The sequence below is a fragment of the Nicotiana attenuata genome, chromosome 1, assembly GCF_001879085.1.
Source record: "Nicotiana attenuata strain UT chromosome 1, NIATTr2, whole genome shotgun sequence".
NCBI classification, from domain to species: domain Eukaryota; kingdom Viridiplantae; phylum Streptophyta; class Magnoliopsida; order Solanales; family Solanaceae; genus Nicotiana; species Nicotiana attenuata.
The window spans coordinates 19,148,747-19,172,583 of record NC_031989.1 but is presented as its reverse complement, the minus strand read 5'-3'; the positions used below and the strand labels follow the sequence as shown (position 1 = coordinate 19,172,583).

General features: G+C 33.8%; 1 protein-coding gene and 1 pseudogene across 2 annotated transcripts; one reads left to right on the top strand and one right to left on the bottom strand.

Moving 5' to 3' along the window:
- On the top strand, positions 4,314 to 10,667 carry LOC109233602 (annotated as a pseudogene). Its single transcript, XR_002069084.1, has 9 exons — positions 4,314 to 4,529; positions 5,118 to 5,377; positions 5,462 to 5,573; positions 8,162 to 8,681; positions 8,766 to 8,822; positions 8,948 to 9,204; positions 9,297 to 9,411; positions 9,644 to 9,854; positions 9,958 to 10,667. The product of XR_002069084.1 is annotated as a CO(2)-response secreted protease-like (transcript).
- Positions 11,698 to 23,605, bottom strand: LOC109233596 (GDSL esterase/lipase EXL3-like). The gene is made up of 5 exons (XM_019399482.1): positions 23,541 to 23,605; positions 15,349 to 15,559; positions 14,263 to 14,496; positions 12,864 to 13,119; positions 11,698 to 12,163 (listed from the first exon to the last, which is right to left on the bottom strand). The coding sequence occupies exons 1-5, from the start codon at positions 23,603 to 23,605 to the stop codon at positions 11,973 to 11,975; spliced, it is 957 nt and encodes a 318-aa protein (XP_019255027.1). The 3' UTR covers positions 11,698 to 11,972.

Here is a 23,837-nt window from a genome sequence, read left to right as displayed (position 1 = left end):
ATAAAGTAGACATGGATACAAAAGAAAACTGTAAGTAAACACATTGGGGTGATGCTGAAACTTAAATTAGAACATACCAGTTTCAAAGAAACAAGTACGAAAGGCAGTAGTCTTGTAAAAGCCAAAGTGCAAACAGGAAGACAGAATACTGTGAGTGTGAGTTCAAGAGAGATTGTGAAATTGTGAGGTCTGAAGTGTGTTAATCGTGTGTGTTTAGTGAAAAGAGGGGTCGTGTATTTATAGTATGGAGGTCATGAGGAAATAAGGTAAGAAAATAATTGAAGACTGATTGTAAATCAATCACATAAGACTCCCTTTAATTAAGGGATTCAAATTCAAACGGGTATAACACAATTAAGGAAAGAAATTAATCAAACACTTGTGTAAAGCATGCAATTGAGGGTAAATACATAAAGGTTATTTAAGGACAAGGTCTCTGAAATACACGGTTGTACAATTTAAGGAAAGAAAATCAGTTAACAGCCAAGAAATCACAAGGTTTGAGATTTGGTATGAATGAACCAAGTCAGAAAGATGGAAAAGGTTTTTAACTTAAGGAAAATCACCAAACAATCAATTAGACCTATTAAAAAGGAATTCTGAGTCAATCACTAGTTTGAAAACCTTTTTGAAGAACGATTCATCACATATAAATCATACAGACACGTTAAACATGAAAGAAACTTGTCGAGCCATTGTAAAATCAGTGGAAACTCACGTTTAGCAAAAAGTTCAGAATTGCACAAAAGATGTCCAAACCCAGCTCAGAGACTCAAAGTCAGTCTGAAGGAGTTAAGGGTTCTAAAACAAAACCCTAGTTCACATAATCAAACCTCGGCGGAATCCCCAAATTCTAGGGTTTCCACCTAGAATCAAATACAGGGATGAGGAGGCAAGTAGTCGAAACCAGCTCAGGGTTTCTTTCAGAAACTCATAAGAAAACTTGTAAACACAGTAGAAAGAGTAGAAGAAACATGCTTAAGAAAGTTTTTTCTTAGAAGAAACCTAAACAAGGATCAGTACAAGGAAAATACCAAAGAACACAGTAGAAAGGTATAGTATAGCAGGACATAGTAGAAGAAATACCAGAATATAGTAGAAAGCACATGAGAACATAATATGGAAAACATGGTAGAAGAAACACAAGCGTGGAGCATATAGAACACAGTAAAGAACATTCAAGAACGGAGTGTAAAACTCAGTAAAAGAACATACATGAACATGGTAAAAGAAAAAGCACAAGAACACAGTAGAAAGCATGCGAGAAGATGATATAGGAAACACAATAAGAGAACAATACGAATAACAAAGAAGAGAAATCATGAAACACTTAAACACTTTCCAGAAAACCCTAAATCGGAAAAGAAGGGTTTTGAAAGTAATTTTCAAAAGAAAAATTAGGAAAATCGTTTGAAAACTCAAGTAGAGCATAGATATACAACAGATCTAAAAAGAATCAAAGAAAACCTCGAAAGGTTAGGGTTTCAGCGGAACCCTAGAATGAGAGGGCTTTGAAAAGTCACCGATCTGAGTCGGAGAAGTTAGAATCAGGCTCAGAAGACCAGGATACGCCGGAGCAAGGCCGGAGATGGCCGTGAAACCTCGAGTCGGCGAAGGTCTGAGTGAAGACCTTCGAGGTCTGGCCTCGAATCTTCAAGTATCGAGCACATAGGAGCGATAGGAGGTGAATATAAGACTCCCATGGTCGGAGAAGCCATGGTTTCCGGTGGGTTTCGAGGTTGAAGACGGTGGGAGACGATTAGGGTTCCAGGAATGTTCAAGAGAGTTTGAGAGACGAAGGGGTTCAAAGGCGGCTAATTGGGTGAAAGTGATTAGGGTTAGGGTGTTTGGGAAATTAAAAAGGAAAGGGGTAATTATGGCCGTTGATTAAAATGATCAACGGCCTGGATCAAAAGGGGAGTCGGGCGGGTTTTATTAACGGGTTAGGGGTTGGGTAATTTAGGAATTGGGCTGGTCCGATTTTAGATTGAAATAGGGTTAATTAGGGGGGGTTAATTTAGGCTAAAATTGAAATGAAATGGGGCTAACTTTTAAATAGCCACTTTTCCCTTTTTATTTTGTAAAACGGTAAACGATTTCGCAAAATAAATTAAAGGTGCTAAATTAATTAATAGTATATAAATATTAGATTAAAAATACTGGAATCAAATTTGTAATTACAACCCAATTAATTCTTAAAATAGGCTAAAATTGCAATTTAGCTTTAAAAATACCAAATCAATCTATAAAAATGTGCAAAAAACTACCTTAGCTATATATTGGTATAAATATGAGAATAAAATAACTGAATCACCAAAAATAATTTGGAACAATTATTGGTTTTTGTACTGCTAAAATAGGGCAATAAATTGGTTTTAAAATCTTTTAAAAATTGAAAAAAAATAATAAAATACTTGGACATGCTTATATATGCATATATATACTATTTTGAAAGTATTTTTCATATAAAAAATATACGGGGAAAAATTGGGTATCAACAGTAAGTATCAAGACTAACCTCGGTGTAGTAGTGACGAGGAACAGTCAAGACACCTACTAGTCAAATGAAGTGAACAGCATGTGATAATAAAATATCGAGATAAAGATAACGAGGTAATATCAACAGCGGAAAGAAATCAAAAAAATACAAACAGTAGGAACAATAAAGGGAGAACACGGTTAGTAACGAACGACGCCAAGTAAAACAGATAACCAAGTAAAGCAACACTGACATAACATGAATAGAGACAAGTAAGAATGTATCCCAATAAAGAAGGCAATGCCAACTCAATCACTCACATCATGCCTAATACACAATCCTGACCATCTCAAATCCTCGGTTTTTCATATCATNTTTGAAAAATATGCAAAAATTACCTTAGCTATATATTGGTATAAATATGAGAATACAATAACTGAATCACCAAAAGGATAATTTGGGAACGATTATTGGTTTTTGTACTGCTCAAATAATCCCGTATATATATATATATATATATATATATATATATATATATATATATATATATATATATATATATTTTGAAAGTATTTTGCATATAAAAAATATACGGGGAAAAATTGGGTATCAACGTGTGTTCAGAGCCCCTCCTTCCCCATTTTACCCTATTCCCATATCCCATTTGATAGAAGAAAAATTAAGAAGCATCAGCTGATTCATCTTCAATTCTTCACCAATCATTTTTCAAGGCCAGAGGAAGAATATTATGGTTCAAACGTTTTTTTTTTTTCAAGAATCTTTACACAGATAATCGATCGAATTAACTGTTAACTTTTTACATGGATACACATATATTATACATCCGCCAACTTATTTTAATTTAAGCAGTTGAGTGGCCAGCTATTTAGGTTAATTCTTCCTCTCTCTTTTTCTACTGAAATCGGAGAAATGCTAAAGGTGGGATAAAAATATTATGGAATTGCAAGGCCAATTAAATATAGTTCCACCTCATACTGTATAGTTTTAGTCAATATGATAATGTATATTTTAATAGATACTCTTGCCTCCAGTGGAGAAACAATTAAGATACTCAAACACTGGGTCAATATAATTGATCATGTGCACCATTGAGGTAAGGAAAAGAGTTAAATATAATGTGCTGATTCGCAGAAAGAAAAGACTAGACAGATACATTCTTAGTATTGAATCAATCATGTGCAGTCCAAGAAAAGAACCAAACTGAAAAATAGACAGCTCAGAAAACTGTCTATTCTTAAGATTCAAAAAGAGGAAATTAACAGGAAGTTCTGACATTTTATTCATTTTGAAGAATACAATGCTGAGGTAGTTAGTATTATGATTAGTAGGACAAGTACCAAAGGTCCACCTCCAGGGGCGGAGCTAGCATAGATCTTGCAAGTTCAGCCGAAATCAATAATTTTTGCTCAAACCATATATTTATCTTAAGATATCCACTGAATATGTATTAATTATTAATTCAGAATCCAGTAACATTAACCGGCTAGAATCCCGAACCCATAAGATTCAAATCATGTCTCTGTCCACCTCACGAAATAGTAGTATGGGTTACGCGGAGAACACTTACTTTTTTTTTTAATTAATTCTCTTTTCATGATCTGCCAATACTAAGCTCACTATGATTATTATAGTATTATGATAATTACTCACATGATTATTAAAAATAGCCCACCACATTAGACTTATTCCACTGATTGATGAATACTGCTTGAGCTGCTAACAATGCGTACACGTTGGAGTACACTAAACAAGATTATTAAACAGATATGAAGATCACAGAGCAGATCAAGCTCTTAATTTGCAATATTTAAAGGACACTTTGATCAACTGAAGTTGTATCAAGTTTTGGCATAAACATGAAAATGGTTACTTTAGTTTTCTTGTTTAGTCTCTTCTTAGTTTATTTTATAAGAGAATCCAAGGCAGCTTCTCAAGCAGAAAGCCATGGCGTTTACATTGTTTACATGGGTTCATCAAATAATGTCGCAAGAGATGATCAAATTCAGCTTATGAGCTCCCTCACAACAAGGTAATTGGCTTTTAACAATGTGTAACATTCTGGACTATGATAAGGTTGTAATGTTATCACTTGTCACAAACTTTTATTAATTCATTTAATACCATAGTTTTGCTCAAATTTAGTACAGTAATTTTAAACATACACTGATGCATTTTGACATGGTGGTAAATACTATACCTTTTGATATCCAGTGTAAACTTAGTATAAATACATGTTTTTCGGAATTTTTAAACCATTTATGTGTAAACACACACACACATATTGTGAGCTGGAGCCAATGTGTGCATCGGAACACACTGCGCTTACCTGCATCCCGAGGCAGATGCAATACTCGAGCACCAGGTTCATCTGAACCCAATATTTTTTACGCAGAGCATATATTTATGTGTGAAAATCTTCAAAAACTGCAACAAATAGCTAGTAGGCATGAACCCATAATTTCAAAAATACAACGGGTTAACCGCTAAGAACTTATAGATTGAACTCATAGAACTTAAATACTAAATCCACCTCTGCCTGAATCCTGCGTCTAGAAGTTAGAACCATCGTAATTCATGCAAAAGTTCTATCTTTTTAACGTTATAAATATTGCATTAGGAGAAAGAACGCAGTGGTGCACAGCTACAGAAATAGTTTCTCAGGATTTGCAGCACGTTTATCAGATGCTGAAGCTCAGTTGATTGCTCAGCAACCCGGAGTTATCTCTGTTTTCCCTGATCCAGTATTTCAACTCCACACAACGCGGTCATGGGAGTTTCTAACGGATCAATATGATCTGGTACACAGTTTCCCTAACAGTTCTGGTTCAAGCTCAACCTCAAATGGAGCAGACACCATAATTGGGATTTTTGACACTGGTAGGAATCAAAATGCAAACTTTTCTTGCTCTTTGTTTTTCCTTTATGACACTAATAAACCAATGTATCTCATACTATGTTTAGGAATATGGCCTGAATCAGAGAGTTTCAATGACAAGGGTATGGGTCCAGTCCCATCCCGTTGGAAAGGCACTTGCACCAAAGGTTATGATTTCAATTCCTCCAACTGCAACAGGTAATGGTCTTAGTTGAGTTATTGTGCCATATGACTATGTGTAGTTTTCTAAAGTCTTATATGCAGGCGGGTGCAGCTTTTGGTTACCATGTTCATATGAACTAGTATTTTCGATGCAGTATATACATTTATATGTAAAATCCACTAAAATTGCAATAAAATAATGTACATGAGTCCATAACTTTAAAAATATAATGGGTTCAATGCAGTGACGGAACTAAGTAGTGTCAAGGGGGTTCGAATCGAATCCCCTTCCTCGGAAAACTACACTATACAAATAGAGTAAAATGATCTTTTTAAGATATATATAAGCTGCTTAATCCCCTTGACACAAAGGGAAAATCAAATATAGTAGTCAAAGGGATTCAAAACTGCTTTTAAGTCATAGGTTCAAAGCAAACGAGCCGAAGAAAGTTACTAGAACTGTTACAAATACTGGTGAAGAAGCATCAGTATATACTGCAATTATTGAGGCACCAACAGGATTGGAAGTCCAAGTGATTCCAAGTAAATTGGAATTTACAAATAAAAGCAAGAAATTAAGCTATGAAGTGTCTTTCAAAGCTTCATCTACCTCAAAGGAAGATCTGTTTGGATCAATTACTTGGACAAATGGTAAGTACAAAGTCCGGAGTCCATTTGTCGTGAGTAGTAATTAACACAAATCCATGAGAACATTTTCAGACCTATAAGTAGTCCAGAAAGTTTGTATGCAATGTTACAAATCCATGAGCAGAATCATGTTATCAACCTATCATTGTAACAACAAGAGTAATCATGAATAAAATATTGTTGTGATCAAAACTATATCCAATTTTGAATATCACAATGTGCGTCAGTCAATTCCACTAGAAGTTCATTGGTGGTGAGAGCATAAACGTTATCTTTATTACTGTTTCTACGCCACGAAGCTCATCCTCTACATCAGCGATGAAGTCACTCTTATGGTTGAACTTCTCTTTTGTCCATGTTTGGAACCAGATTGCTTGATATTATTGACAATTAGGCCTCTTGAGGTTCCGGGTTCAAGCCATGGAAACAGCCTCTTGCAGAAATGCAGGGTAAGGCTGCGTATGATTGATCGTTGTGGTCCGTCCCTTCCCCGCACCCCGCGTATAGCGGGAGCTTAGTGCACCGGGCTGCCCTTTAGGCCTCTTGAGTAAGTATGAAGTTGAAATTCACATATTTAATCCCTTACACGAAAAGCAAGTAAGTATTTGCTTGGTGAAACTTTCTAAAAAGAACAGTGAAAAGAACCAAAAAGAATACCAAAAATGAAAACCTAAAGAATGTACTTTTGATGGCATTTTAGCATGTCATGAGTAAAAAAAAGGGTAAAAATGAAGGTTTAACTCAAGGAGGTCTAAATAACAACTTATTGAACTAATAGTTGTTCAGAGCCCCTTCTTCCCCATTGTACTCTATACAAATAGAGTAAAATGATCTTTTTAAGATATATATAAGCTGCTTAATCCCCTTGACACGAAGGGAAAATCAAATATAGTAGTCAAAGGGATTCAAAACTGCTTTTAAGTCATAGGTTCAAGTTCCAAGTCTACAAGTTCCAAGTCTACAGAGTGCTAGTCAGACCAACTATGTTGTATGCGGCGGAGTGTTGGCTAGTCAAAATCGCTCATGTCCAGAAGATGAAGGTAGCAGAGATCAGGATGTTGAGATAGATATGCGGGCACACCAGGTTAGATAGGATTAGGAATGAGGTTATTCGCGACAAGGCTGGTGTGGCCCCTATTGAGGACAAGATGCTGGAAGCGCGGCTTAGGTGGTTTGGTCATGTGAGGAGGAAGAGCACAGACGCCCCGGTGAGGAGGTGTGTGAGGTTGACATTGGAGGGCCTACGGAGAGGTAAAGGTAGGCCGAAGAAGAGGTGGGGAGAGGCGATTAGGCAAGACATGGTGCAACTTCAGCTGACCGAGGACATGACCATTGATAGAAAGGTATGGAGGTCGAGGATTAGGATAGTAGGGTAGGTAGTCTAGAGTGTTCATAACAGTAGTATTGGCACGCAGTCGTCCTTTCTGTTGGTAGTTGGTTTTTATGACTAACCGTTGTTTTCTTTCATTATTGATCACCTTACTATTTTGTTGTTTTTATTTTGCTTTTATATGTTTTGGTGTTGTCCCTTCTTGTCTATATTTTCATTAATGTGGTGCCTATGCTTTCCTGAGCCGAGGGTCGATTGGAAATAGCCTCTCTATCCTCATAAGGTAGGGGTAAGGTCTGCATACACACTACCCTCCCCAAACCCCACAGTGTGGGATAACACTGAGTATGTTGTTGTTGTTGTTGTTAAAGTTCCAAGTCTGACATCCTAGAACATTTTTGAATCCCCTTGGGTAAAATTTTAGTTTTGCCACAGATTTAATCTAAAAACATATAAAGGTGAACCCATAAATCTTAAATACTGGATTCACCTCTGCTTCTATAGAGTTCTTCGGCACCTATATCTATTGTTTTAAGGTTTTGGATGTGATAGCTCAGATTTATTCCCTGGTCAGCCAACCAAGTACCTAGATAGGTGTATCAGTTTATGAGACGTTTCACTGTTTACATTCATGGATATGTATCAGGAAACTGATCGGCACAAGGTTTTACGATGACCCTGGCAACTCTCCAACACCTGTTACAGGGACACCTAGGGACCATGACGGGCATGGTACTCACGTTGCAGCCAATGCAGCAGGGAGTCCAGTGGCAGGTGCATCCTATTACGGGTTAGCAGCAGGAACAGCCAAGGGAGGTTCTCCAGGGTCAAGGATTGCAGTGTACCGTATATGCACGCCTTCTGGATGCAGTGGATCAGCTATTATGAAAGCATTTGATGATGCCATTGCAGATGGGGTTGATATCATAAACTTATCAATTGGTCAACCAGCTGGAACAGAGTTTGAGTATTCAACAAATCCTATTGCCATTGGAGCTTTCCATGCTGTAGAGAAGGGCATTTTTGTCGTCGCCTCTGCTGGAAATGATGGCCCTTTACGAGAAACTGTTGTCAATGTTGCTCCTTGGATTTTCACAGTTGCTGCTACAACTATTGACAGAAACATTGAGACACATATTCCCTTGGGCGGGAACAAGCTGATTAAGGTACTCAAAAGAAAAACGCTGTTATTCTAAACACAAGCTACCTTTTCAAGAACATCTTTCAATAGTACCCTTGTTGATTTTCAGGTGGAGGTATTAGCTTTAGTAATCTCAAGAAATCTCCAGTTTATCAACTGGTGGACAGTAGATCTGCAAACTTAACTATGTATGACGGGGAGGCAAGGTAATTGGAATACGGAAATACATTAGTTCCAATTTCTGGGGACTCCTTAGGAAATAAAACTGTATATACCTGCAACTAACTTTAGGCAAATTTCATTAACTGTGAACCAGATACACTCGACGAACACAAAGTCAAGGGTAAAATTGTTCTTTGTGATCATCTCACTGATGATTATTCAATCGAAGATAGGCTAAATGAAGTGAAGAACAAGGGCGGCATTGGATTTATATTAATTATTCCTGATGATGAACTCATAGTGGCACCCAACATGGGATCCTTCCCAGGGGCAGTAGTCACTCAACATGATGGCGTGAAGATTCTTTCGTACCTCAACTCGACAAGGTACTCACTTTACTTATCAACAAGCACTTGATATAACATAGCAAATTGCTAAACATAGAAAATTTCTAACTGCACCTTCATATTTTCTAAAGGAACCCAGTGGCAACAATTCTGCCAACTGTAAGTGTAGATAATTTCAAACCAGCTCCAGTTGTGGCTTTCTTCTCATCAAGAGGCCCTGCATACAACACTCGAAACCTCCTAAAAGTAAGCAGTCCTTATTCATTTTTCCCCCCAATTTAGACCATTGCTCGATTTTTGTCCCTTGCGCAGGGCCATGCTAGTCTTTTTTTTTCTAACTCTCAATTTTATTGGATATCTCCAAACGAAATGTAAGGACTCATACTACTTACATACAAATGTTATAAATCAGAACCGACGCTCCACAGCAGATTTCTAGTAGATCACATACTGAATGGTTTCTGACATGTACTTGCAGCCGGATATTGCAGCACCAGGGACTGCAATACTTGCAGCTTGGCCAGCAAATGACACAGAAGTGGCTCAGCCTGGCCAAGAACCACCACTATTCAACTTCGTCTCAGGGACTTCTGTGTCTTGTCCTCATGTTTCTGCTATTGTTGCAACACTGAAATCTCAAAATCCCACCTGGAGTCCTTCAGCAATCAGATCAGCTATAATGACCACAGGTACCAACTTGATAATAGTTAAAGTATGCCGATGCCACCACTGCTAACTCTTATGAAATAGTCTTATTCTCTTCTTCTTTTTTCGCTCTTTTCTTTTTAATAGCTTTTCAGGAAAGCAACTTGAAGACTCCAATGTTAGTCAACAGTGCTTATGGAGAATACCTTGCCAACCCATATGACTTTGGTGCAGGAGTAGCAACTATGTCAGGGCCACGGGAACCAGGCCTGGTTTTTATGAGACTGAGATCACAGACTACTTGTTATTCCTCTGCTCTGCTGGTTATAACACATCAACAGTTAAACTCATCTCAAAGACTGTTCCAGACAGTTTTTCATGCTCCACCAACTCAAGTGCTGAATCAATGTCTAACATGAACTACCCATCAATAGCTGTTTCTATGCCCGAGGAAAGAGAAACCAAGCAAGTTACCAGAACTCTAACTAACTTTGGTGAAGAAGAAACAGAATACACGGCAATCATAACAGCACCAGATGCATTGAGAGTCCGAGTGCATCCAGGCAAATTGAAATTTACAAGTAGCACGAAGAAACTGAGCTTTCAAGTGACTTTCAAAGCAACATCTAGAGAGAGAGAATATTTTGGATCAATTACATGGACCAATGGTAAGTACAAGGTTCGAAGTCCATTCGTTGTCTCCTATTGGTAACATTATCAAGCATCTGCTACTTAACCAGTTCGACAAATGGGTTTATGCAATGCAATGCATGCATGAACGTTGTGTCAAAAATTTATTTGTAACTCATATGAATCATGAATAAAAGGTTCTCAATAGAGAAACTGTATCTATCTCATAATATTCTTTTTTTAATAAGTATTTATTTCATGATATTACTTATTACAGTTGGCGTAATTGGTAAAGTTGCTTCATGTGACCAGGAGGTCACGGGTTCAAGTCATGGAACAGCCTCTTGCAGAAATGCAGGGTAAGGCTGCGTACAATAAACCTTTGTGGTCCGGCCCTTCCCCGGACCCCGCACATAGCAGAAACTTAGTGCACCGGGCTGCCCTTTTTTTTACTTAATACAGTACCTTCCGAGGTAATAAAAGAATCTAAACAGAAGCAATAACTGATGAGAACAAAAAGATGGAAACTTCAAGGTAAATGCACATGAATGCACTATGCGGCAAAAAAAGAGAACTTCGGGACAACATTAACTCCAAGAGAAAAGAAGAAACAAAACAAAGCCAAGCAGTGCCATACCAATAAAAAGTCCAACTTTTATCAACTATATAATGGAGAAAGCAACAAATACATCTCAGAACCAAAAGGAAGTTATTCTATGGAAGATAAGAGATTTTAGTTATAATGATACTTCACCACAGAGCGAACCTGTTCCCTGAGAACCTCATTTCTTTCCTTCAGGTGTGAGGTTGTTCTTATTGTTAAATGTCGCTTGCATCCATGTTTCAGATTTTAAAGTGCTGGAATATATCATTCGATTGACGATTTTATATTATACAATATAGACATTTCATTTTTAATTATCGAAGGTAGTGATAAATTAATTTAAGGATACATCACAATGTTCATAATATACTTATACTAGTTTCTCCTTAGGCGACAGTAACAGAAAACTAGTTAGAGGAAGTAGTTTCGTCCATCTCTCATTTTAGCAATAGGAGAAAAGTATCCAAAACTTTGCTTATTATTTTTCCTATCATCCGTTCTAGTGGCAGCATTCCCTGATCTATTGTGTGTCCCTTCTAGTGGGAGCATTCCGACTTTGCTTCATATTGCAGATATCGTGTTAGACATTTTACATGATTTATATAGTTAGCGTGTACAACTGTAGCATGAACAATCATAGAGTAGTAGAGCTATTGGATTCCAACTAAGTGCACAAACATGATTTTCTTTCAATCTCAAAAACACAAACGCCATAACATATGGCATGTAATGAACAGAAATGAGATGTACAGAGTTGCAAAGTTTCTCAGACTACAGACACATGTTGTGTAAGAAATAAAGCTCTATCATTCAAGATCCAGAGATGAAGGACGATTGGACGAAAATGCAGTGGTTTTGACCTTGCTTCTGATGTTTGTAAATTGCAGAGGTTACAGAAAGCAAATCCTGATCTTGATTCGATCCACGTTTATATCAAACTATTGACATACTTTTTAAGGATCTGATCAACAAGGATCCTGTAACCTTTTTCCGTGGGATGGTAACTATCCCAAAATAAATATTTTGTGTCATCTTCACATGTTCCACTGTATTTGTTGCACAGTATTACCACCTCTATGTTTCCAGTACCACAGCATCCTCTATCTACTACTTCAAATCCTGACATCATTCATATTTTATACGAGGTCAATTTCAACGATATAATCAACAGAAGAAAAATTAAAAATTACATTTTATCGTTTTGAGTTGTTGATGGTGATAAATAGACCATTTCTTTTTTCAGAATATGTGAATAACTTTTTAATCCAAATTAAAAAAAAAAAAACGTTACATGGCCTTTAATAATCTTGAGTCAACCCTTATACCCCAACCCCTGGCTACCTTGATGAGTCCCATCGGGAGCTATATTCATTCTCGCAGGCGATCCACAATCTCCTTCTCAAACTATATATATAGCTGATATATATATATATAGTGGCAGTAGAATTCTAAGCACAATGTACTTTTCTGAGCAAGGGGTGTGTGTGTGTGTGTGTATATATATATATATATATATATATATATATAGATATAGATATAGATATAGATATATACATATAAAAATTCATACTTATACAACCACTAACTTAAAATAGATCGACGCTCAATTCACCGCCTTCCTAATAATATGCTTAATGGAAATTTAGTAGTTCCACTGTAGGTTATGAGCTGCTAAAGATTAAGCGCCTAGAGTACCAAATAGTTCCTACATAAATCATATTCAAGATTGAAGATTATCAGAGGTAAGACAAACTTGATATACAATTTAAAGAACCCCAAGCAATCAAGAAATGTGACTTTAGTGAAGATTTGAATTTACCATGTTTCTGAGGGTTGACAATGAGATCAAGCAGAGAACTGTAGATATCAACGAAAACCAACTTGGTTTGAAGGAGATTTTTGGACAATGAATCGATTGCAGCAGAGAGCTTAGTGTTGGCTAACTGTGCAGCTTGATTGTATTCCTCTGAACACTCTCTTGATTTACCTCCACCTAGTGTTCTCTGGGAAGGCAAACACCCTATGGGTGGAACTCCAAAAACCGCTATTTTTCTTGCTCCCAATTTGTATAGTTCCTTCCAAAAGAAAGAGAAAAAGATTGACAAACATTAACTGACTGATCAACTTAGAAATTTTGTTTACTAAAAGTACAGATAATAAAATTGAGAATAAGGTGATGCACCATATGTAAAATGTAATATATATTAGGTAACGCTCATAATTGTGAAGACACATGTATTCGTCCATTATAAATTGAGCATTCTATAGGTGGCTCAATTCTTCAAATTTACAATACTAAAATACATAGAGTCATTGATTAGATATCAGGTATATTTGGCTTCGAGAATCACATAATATTCATAATCAATCTTTCTCATTCACATAATCTATAATTTAGTCAGAAAAGTTTATTTTAGATTAGTGAATTTTTGGAGTTATGAGCTCTAAGATTAATTATTCTAGGTGGAACAACATGCTTTTCATTCATTTGCAAACATCACAAGTTTAACTACGAATTGGTCGTGCTGAATAATTGTGGCATAACTAAGTTTAACTATTGGATTATAAGAATCACTTTTTCATACTAGAATTACTACTTCTTCCATTTTAATATGTTTGACACTTCATATTTATCAAGGATTGATTAATCTGGCCAGAGCTAGTTAATTGGATCATTGCAATTAAAAGAACCTACACATTTAGGAATTAGAATACTCCTTTATGTAACACACTTTTCTTATTAGTTTGTACAAAACATAATACCACATTTTTGTATTTGGAAACAGTTTAACTTCGGCTTTCCATTTTACTCTTATGAGAATCTTTTATAGCCATACAAATGTTATGATATTGATATGTTTAAGACCGTATGTTTCAAAAGTCCAATTTTTTCTAAAACTCCCTGAGTCAAACTATGTCATACACTAAATTGGAACGGAGAGAGTAATTAATACTCATGTTTGGCACTTCTCATTTATCAAGGACCATGTCTCGATTTGTGCGTGTCATCTATGCGCAGGGGGCATGCTAATCTTCTCTCTGTATTGTTCCAATCGGATGTCCCCGAAGGGACTCTCATTTATCAAGGAACGATCAATTTAACCCGAGCAAATTAATAGGATCAAATTACTTGTTGCAATTAAAAAAAAACCTACACATTTAGGAAGCAGAATTAAAGAGAGTAAATATAATTAAGATGATGAAATAGATGTACGTACTCGGATAAATTCAGAAGCTCCGGCGGCCATAAGATCAGTGTATCCGTTAACATCATACTGCAGCCGGCGAATTCCGACGGTGAAGTAGGTGTTGGCCAGGTCATCGCTTCCGGCTACCACTAAGAACACGCTATTCCTCAATATGTCGTTCGCCTCTTCTTCTCCAACTAATTGCTTCAGCTTCCCAATATATTCTCTAAAATGATCTAATTGTTTTGACAGAGGTATGACTGACTGAAATTTCCAAAATAAAGCGGGAATTCTAATTGTTAGTTTCCACAAATACAGTACCCTCAATTCAAAACAGAAAAAAGGAGAAAGGGCCAATTGCCAATTTTGCGTGGGAACTTGGCTTTTACTTGTCCACCGTAAACTTTGTCCTCCCTTTAAAAATAATAAATAAATTATATATTTTATTATAATATTCAAAATAATGATAATATTTCAGAAGGTTTTGAGAAGTAATTTGGAAAAAAAATAATTAATGATAAGGGTAAAATATAAAGAAAAAAAAATTATCTTACTCTTCATTGAATAAATAAAAGTAAAAATATATTTTTAGTATAATGGATAAGTAAAAATGGATGGACAATTTTGTCCTAAACTATTACAATAGTACCCCTTTGTACTTAAGTAAAGATGTGGGTTCGAGCCCTGAATTATGAAGTTGGCTTTGTTAGGAAGCGCTTTATTCAATATGGGGTTTTTTTCAGATTTAGTCGGGCCTCAATGCAAGTATGGAACACCGAATGGGGAGAAAAATAGGAAGAAGATAAAATTATGTAATTTCATTATGAATTTGACATAAATTCTTAAATATTGAAAAATGGAATTGTTATTATATGCTTAAAGATCATGAAAAGGTTCTATAAAGTGTTTGTCTTTATAATTAATAAAAACGACTTAGAAAATTTAAGAATCTTTATAAGAAATTAAAAAACTGCTCAGAAAATTTAAGAAAGACGAAAAAAAAAGGAATTACATGATCTTTCAAATATTAAGTGTCATATAAAATGGATTAACTGATATAGTTTTACATTTTATAAAAAAGATTTATACCCTAACAAGATAAAGTGAGTAAAATACCACAAGGGCAGGTGTTTGAGGATCAAATCCAGTAGCTCCTGAAGCAAAGCTTACTCCAGTTTTAAGATCTTCAGGTTGCAAATTAGGATCAAGATAAGCTGGCATCAATTCTTTAATTCCCAGTTCGTCCACTGAAATGGATAATAAAGTGATCAATATCAAAGTCAAACTCAAATTTACAGAATTATGTTTGTTATAATTAGCAGTAAGACTTTGAATTGAATGTTCAGATGTTATTTACTACTAAAAATGTTTATAATCCGGTGACATAAAAAATAAGCAGAAAACTATGAGGGTGTTTGGCTAAGCTTATAAGCTGGTCAAACTGGCTTATAAGCACTTTTTGGCTTATCTACGCGTTTGGTAAAATTAAAAGTGCTTATAAGTTAAGTGCTTATAAGCTAAAAATAAGCCAAAAGCCATAAGTTGGTCTCCCCCAACTTATCAAATTTCAGCTTATAAGCACTTTAGGTTTGACCAAAATATTTACTATTCTATCCCTAAAATACTTTTTTTAAAATAAAACTCTTTGTATACCCAATTTTTTAGCTGCTTATTATTAATTTCAGCACTTTTATCCAAACACGTAACTGTTTATTTTTTAAATCAGTTTCAGCACTTAAAAATATTTTTCAGCACATATGCTTATCAGCTACTCTAAATCAGCTAAGCCAAACGGACTCTATGTACATTGAGTATGAGTTTACAGCGTTTGTAAATTAAACTTAAACTATTAGTTTTATCATTGAAATTGGTGAAACTTGTAAAGAGTTTATGTGGAAATTTAATTTCTGCACCAAAATAATAAGTCTTTATTTATTAAAAGAAGTTGTGAAACTAACTGTTGATAATAAGCATGTATTATTGAGATATTTCTGAAATATGCACATGCTCCAGTGGTACCTTGTTAGTAAAAGTTCGATTCTTCATTTTGTAAATTTCTTCACCTATTTTCTGTTTCCCTACCCCTACACCTACCTCTACCCCTTATGTGTAATTTTAAAAAAATTCTTCCCGTTTAGTATCAATTTTAAGGAAAAAAACACCCTAGATTTCGCTTTCAGAAATACATTATTTTTAAACAAAACTTCATCTTTTAAGTGATGAAAATTCAGTTGATGGGGTATAAAGAAAGTACAAAATATTAATATTTAAACCTTGGAATTAAATTGTCAGTCACAGGCCCAATTATATATATGGTTGATCATGTACCTAGCCAATTTATTAGAGGTCTTTTTCTCGGGAGAAATTCAAAAATAGCCAAATTTACAAGTGGTCGTTCAAAAATAACCCAGTTTCAAAAGTAATCGAAATTTAGCCACTTTTCATGTAAAGATAAATCTGAGCGAAAACACTGTTCAAAACCCGAAAAATATGCCAGTATATTATGCTGGAGTTCCAGCATAAGTATACTTGAACTCCAGCATAATATGATGGAGTTCCAGCATAAGTACACTAGAACTCCAGCATAATATACCGGAGTTCCAGCAAAGTATACCGGTCCAGTATAATATGCTGGAAGTTCATACACAAGTGCTCGAATCTCAGTATATTATGCTGGAACTTTCCGTGTGTTGGAGTTCCAGCATAATATGCTGGAAGTTCATACACAGTTGCACCGAACTCCAGTATATTATGCTGGACCGATCTCTGTTTCAGCAAAATAGTGGTTATTTTTCATTGACTTGGTAAACGCTGGCTATTTTTGAATGACCAGTCCGAAAACTGGCTAGACCGTGCTATTTTTACCTTTTTCTTGCTTATTTATTTGAAAAAGACAGACGAGAAAAAAGAAATTAATACTTACTCTATATATATATGGGGACTCACTTATATATATATATATATATATATATATTAACTTATATCCCCTAAGCTCATAGAAGTCTGCTCAATTATGCAGGAGAATTCTTGTGTTTATCGCGGAAACATAATTTTGACAATATATGGGTATTTATCCATGCTTTAATTTCCCATTAAATTTGTAAAATTATTTCAGCCCCCCAAAAGAAAAAGAGAGAAAGAAATTAAGCAAAGCTATAACTGAACACTAATTAACCTGTTCATTTAATTTTCGAGTTTATCTCAGAGAATTAAAATCCAAAGAACACAAAAGATTAAAGAGAGACCACCACATATATACTGATTTCCCATTTTGGTATTGACCCTTCTTTTTCCTTTCTTTGTGTGACATTATATGACTCAGGAGTATCAAACTTTGACCTAATTCATTTCGACAAGCAAATTTTGCATTAGTTGAATCATTACCCACTCTTTTGTTACTTGACCTTATTCAAATATTTGACTCTTAAAGAGTCTCAATTTTGACTCTTGTCCATTTGACACCCATAGTAGAGAGCATATATAGCTTAAAATTCCATAATAGTTTCAAATTGAAGTACTTAATTTCCCACCTTAAACTCTCTATTCACTTCAGCCCTAGTAACTGTTGGGTTTTTAAGGTATTTAATTAATATATTAAATACTTAAAAGAGGGTGAATGGGAAATGGAGGGAAATGAAATTTTTGAGTGAAATTTTAAGTTCCCCCTCCCTTGGCAAATGGGCATTGTCCCATATTGGAAGAGGAAGAGGTTTTTTATGGGTATATAAGCAATTGCTTTTCTTCTAGCTCTTAAAGAGTTGAGAAGAAGGCAAGCCTCGCGCCGTCGTCGTCGTCGCTCGCTCGGCTACGGCTTCGGCTTCGGCTTCGGCTTCGGATTTGATCGATTGATTGATTAACTTTTTGGACCAAATTTATTTGTTAATAGTAAAATATTAACAGAAATGTTATTAAATATTTGTTTTAATAACAAAATATTAATATTAAATCCAATCCGTTTTTCTGTTTTGGTAACAGAAAAGTAACTACCCTCTTTATTTTCCCTCTTTATTATTGAGTAAATGGCCATTTATGTAATGGCATTTATGTTGTGGGCGTTTTGCATAAACAGCCATTCTGAAGAGACCCAACTTTGGCTATAAATACAACACTATTCTGCTCAGAATTTTAACTACAATTTTCTGAGTTTCCTCTCCTTCTTCTGCATACTTTTAGCATCAAAACAAAGCAAAAAGTAAGTGTGATTTGCTACCGAACTTTGTGTTCGCTGAAACACTGGGGTTTGAAGTACCACTACACCAGTGTGTAATTCGTTCTATCCTGGGAGGAAATAATCCATAACCTTGGGTACTAGGAGGGGATTAAATTCCTTAAGGAAACACTGTGAATTCAGTGGGCTCGAATTGGTTTATGTCATTTCTGTTTATATTCATTACTGTTTATATTCATTTATATTTCCAGAATTTATTTTACAAATACAGTGTAATAACAGGACATAGCTGGTAATTTTCCGATATATTATACACCTCCAAATTGCAATTGATGGCTCAAGAGTTTATGGCCCATACAGATGTAACTTTTGTTACCGTACACTCAATTGCTTAAGAGCCCGTTTGGATGGGCTTAATTTATATTGTTGGGCTCTTATAAAATAGTATTTATATTAATGTTACTATATTTGGATTATTCCAATAATAGCACATTTTATTACAAATGCAACATATATAAATAAAGTACTAGTATTTAATAACGTATTTATTTTCTAACTCCTCCTAAAAACAAGGGATTATGTTTACTTACCATATTTTCTTTTATTCATGTCTTCCCTTATTTCAGTAGAAGTCCGTTCGATCACTAAATTACCAACGCAAGAATTAAACAAAATATTTCTTGCTCATACTTTTTATTCTTCAATGATATATAATTTGGTGTATTATACATAGTATCATCACTTGTCACACGACTAAGCGTTTAAGAATAAAAAAAATTCTGATATATTGTCATTGCTCATCAGTATGGCAAATTTTTCCAAATATTTTATACAACATGTCTGATTTAAAATATGACATGTTAAGTATAAATTATATATACTTATACTTATAATATACCAAAATATTACATAACAACATTTGAATTAAAAACATATCTTATTTATACGATGTTTTATAATAAAAATTATACCTCTGAAGTATATTTATACAAAGGGGATTTCTGGTAGTTCTTTTCAATAATTTGTTTTTATGTTGGACAGTTTTATTTTTTTAGCAAAATATACATTTACTATATTTATAATATATTATATTGTAAAAGGTTTATATAATTTTAATATCCCTTCAATAAAATAAATTATTATTAACTGAAATTATACCATGAATATAATGTAAATTCAGGTTCCATCAATATATATTTGTATAAAAGAATATAATGTAAATTATACTATGAATATTATGTAAATACTATATCAATTTGTTTTACTTAAAAACAAAATTAAAAGGAATATAAACGGTCAGAAAAGAGGAGAGTTAGTATGTTAGTAACTTGACTCCTATAATCTTGAATGAATATGTATAATTTCTGTTATGGAAAATAAGAGAGTCTAAATAGAAGAAAAGAAAAGATGAATATTAAAAGAGAAATCACTACAAATAGACAAAAACAACTATAAAAGATTCGAAGGATTTACGGATAAATAATAAATTAGTTCCTACAAATAAGCAAAAAATGTTACGGTTCTTTTAAGGATTGACATTAATTATGTGCTACTTTTGTTAATTACTTAGATGCCATTTTGTTAATTACTTTCTACTGCCATGATTCTGCTAAATTTTCTTAAATACTGTCTACTTATGTTTTTTAGCCAAAATAGCTTTTAAGCCATAAGTTAGGAATTATAGCTTTTGGCTTTTGGTTTGTTTTTGTCATTTTAGCTTAAAAATAAGGCTTAAAAGCACTTATTTACTCTATCCAAACACTACAAAATGGTTTAAAAGTTATTTTGGCTTAAAAGCATTTAAAATAAGCCAATCCAAACGGGCACTAAATTAAAAATAGTCAGAGGATATACAATATAAATATAATTTATGTATAATATGTATATAAATATGTATATCGCCTAGAACTAACATTTGTATGAAAGAACTAATATGTATATAAATATGTATACAAACAATTTTTTTTTAATTATTATTATTATTATATAAAATTGTGAACCCAGTAATTAAAATAAGTTTTAAATTCGGTGATAAGTTCACAACTCATAAATTTTAAATCTTAATAAGTTCAGAAATCAAAAATTTTAAATTCTGCTACACCTATGATGTGATGATAACTTTACTATGGAATTATGGATTCCTAGTCTGTAGGATGCATTTTTTTTTCTTCAGAAATGCATTTTTGTTGGGGTTTATGCAGACCCCTACCCGTAGATTAATACCACAAAGAAAAACATAAAACAAAGGAACCAAAAGCCTATGTTCCTCTGTTAAGTAGAAAGGTCTGGACATGTCTAATCTAATATCAGTTAACACCAAGCTAGCTATGTTAGTTGTTAGTACTACTACGAATGTAGGAAGTGAGTCTGTCATTTTACTCCATCTAGCCGCAAATTCTTTATTCTTGATCGCCTGAATCAAAATGAAGGCATTTGATATACGGACGATGCGTTGTTTAAATTTTGTTGCAACTAACACGTGAGATATTTACGATCTTTAGTGTATTTATTTATTTACTTATCTTACAAGAGCTACCCAATTATTATCATTAGAAGACGAGTAATGACGTTATTGCTTTCCATGTATTCAGAAAAAACAACAATGTTCTTATTCTTTCTTTCTTTCTTTTTTTTTTTTTTGGGTTTCCCACCCGGTGTCCGGTACCCGCATTGAAGCCCGACTATATCCGGATTCGCGCCGCGTACGGCCCCTTTCGGGGGAAGCGCTCCCTACCAAGGATTTTTCCATACTCAGGGCTCGAACCCGAAACCTCTGGTTAAGAGAATAACAGTCTCATCCACTGCACCACATCCTTTGGCGGTTTCTTTCTTGGTTGTACTCAACCTTAATCTTAATTAAGTAGTGACAAACTTAAACAAAGTTCATTTTTGAGGTTCAACATGACTCATGAGGATCCTTGGTTTTACCATAAGCTTTATAACATATTCTGCTTTAACTAAATTGTTTCTGTACAAGTCCAACCAAAAACACGAATATAAACAATGGCTGACAAATAAGTTTTGGACCCGTCCTAGTCCCTAGGATTTAAAAAAAAAAAAAGAACCGAAAGTAGAAAATTATTAAAGGAGAGCAAAGACATTTGATAACGACCTAGAGTAAATTTTATGAGCCGTTATTCAACTTTGTGTTCATTACGCAAAAGTCAATTTTCTTCTTTTTTGTTACGTAAAAATCATTCAACTTTGTGTTCATTACCCAAAAGTTAATTTTTTTTTTATACAAAAACTATTTTACTTTGCTCTATTTATCATACTTTTACTTGAAAAGTCTATTATGTCCTTGATAATATAAATCCTCTCATTTATGTAATACCTTCTATATTATATACTATATAATATATTTTTGCCTAGGTATTTTCCTTATAATTAAAATAACTTTAAATTATTTTATTTGTTATTTTTCTAATATATCAATACATTTTTTTTTTCAGAGCACTCAATTTGTTTAATCATATTCAAACAATATAAACATATTTTAAATATAAAAATGATAAAAGAATATTTATTTAAAATAATAAAAATTGATTTGTTTAGCAAATGATAGTTTTTTTTATAGTCAATAAACACTTTAAAAGAAGTTTCAAAGATATTTGTGTTAATATTAAGTTTTTTAAAGCTTTATCTATTAATATTATTTATTTGAAAGTACTAATCTGATATGTTATTTTGCTAAATGCAGGTTTTTATTTATTAAATTAATGGGTATAGCTTGGCTGATAAATCAATGAGATTTGATTTTTTAATTTTTATTAAACATACTTCATTAAGCACGATTAAGAACGTGGACTTGAGATTGGTTCACGGTAATGTTACTGAAAAATTTAATAATGCTACTTATATATCTTAAAAATTAATATTAAGAAAAAATTAAATGTACGAATCAAAAGAATAAATAAATAATATTAAATTAATTTTAAATATAAGTAAAATATCTGGGTAAAAGTATATTATATAACATATAATATAAAAGGTATTACATAAATGAGAGGATTTATATTGTCAATGGCATAATAGACTTTTCAGGTGAAAGATTTGTAAAATTTGGTCAAAGTGATTATTGTGATAACTAGAGCATAGTAAAATGATTTTTGTGTAATAAAAAAAAAGTGACATTTGGGTGATGAACACAAAGTTAAATGACTTTTACGTAACAAAAGAAAGAAGAATGACTTTTGGGTAATGAACACAAATTTGAATAACCACCCATAAAATTTACTCAACGACCTGCTACGAGACATGTTTAAAAATGTTTTTATAAAATTTGTTTTAATCAATCTTTAAATTTATGCCTTAATTCATAATTAGTTTACTCATTTTAGCACTCTATTCCGCTGCTGATAAAGCACATACACGGATGATATTCGTTACGATGAATACATTATACACTTCAAAATTTATCGTAATCAGAATATTTTTAAGAAGGTGGTCCATATACTGCAATATCTCTCTTTCTTTATTGAGTTTGAAAAGCAACTAAATTTTGAAGAAAAAAAAACTCCCATAAATAGAATTGTGCGCGCTATTTTTTATTTATTTATTTATAACTAAAAGTTATTAAACCTAAAGCACGTACTATATTATAATAAGATTGCCCTGAATGATACCTGTATTGGGAAAAATTAAGTTCATATATAGAATTGATTGAAAAGTGACATGTCACGACACATAGAATGTTCAAAGGATGACAATTGGCAAAGAATAGTTAAAGAGGCACGAGCTACAACAGACACGGGCAGGAATTCAAGAGATTCAAGAAAGATAAATGCTCGGACCTCTTTATGATTGAAGGTCGAGCTAAGAGAATGAACCTAATAGCAAAAAAGGGTATAGATACGTATTGTCAGTAATCAATAGACATTAATTACGGAAAACGTTAGGGAATCTGTATTAAATCAAAATATGATTACCATTTATAACGTTACATTAAATGTCATTGATTGTCAATAATGGCTCTATTATGACCGAAACGAAACGTATTACCTAGAGATAGCTATAAAAGGGGGAAAGTTGATCATTTGTAAGGACACGAAAGACTATTAGAATATACATATTTACTTTGCTTTCTATTCAGCTATTCTTTACATCATTTATTCCTATTTTTATTTGATTATCAAGTAACCCGAGTTCTTCTTGAAATAAGCTTTGATCAAAATCCTTATTTTTGGTTAAACAAATTGGTTCCATTGCCGTGAATCTGATAATCTATTCTTTCCTAAATTAACCTTTTTCGTCATACCAACCATGTCAAATGTTAATGAGAACGACCAAAGAATCCATCAACTCCAGGAGAATCCACAAGATGCTCACACCCCAACCCCTTCCCCACCAAGCTCTCCTCGACAATCTCAGGAAGGAACTCCTGATGGATCTCAATCAAATACAAATGCTCAATTAGAAAATGATGAGGCTATCAACG

Bases quoted from the DNA above. Each gene is read 5' to 3' on its own strand.
- LOC109233596 (XM_019399482.1), bottom strand. From the start codon at position 23,605: ATGGAACCAATTTGTTTAACCAAAAATAAGGATTTTGATCAAAGCTTA. The intron at 15,560-23,540 runs GTTACTTGATAA...TTCAATTCAAAG, and splicing joins TTATTTCAAGAAGAACTCGG to TCTTACTGCTAATTATAACA. The intron at 14,497-15,348 runs GTATTTTACTCA...TGGAAATTTCAG, and splicing joins CTCAAACACCTGCCCTTGTG to TCAGTCATACCTCTGTCAAA.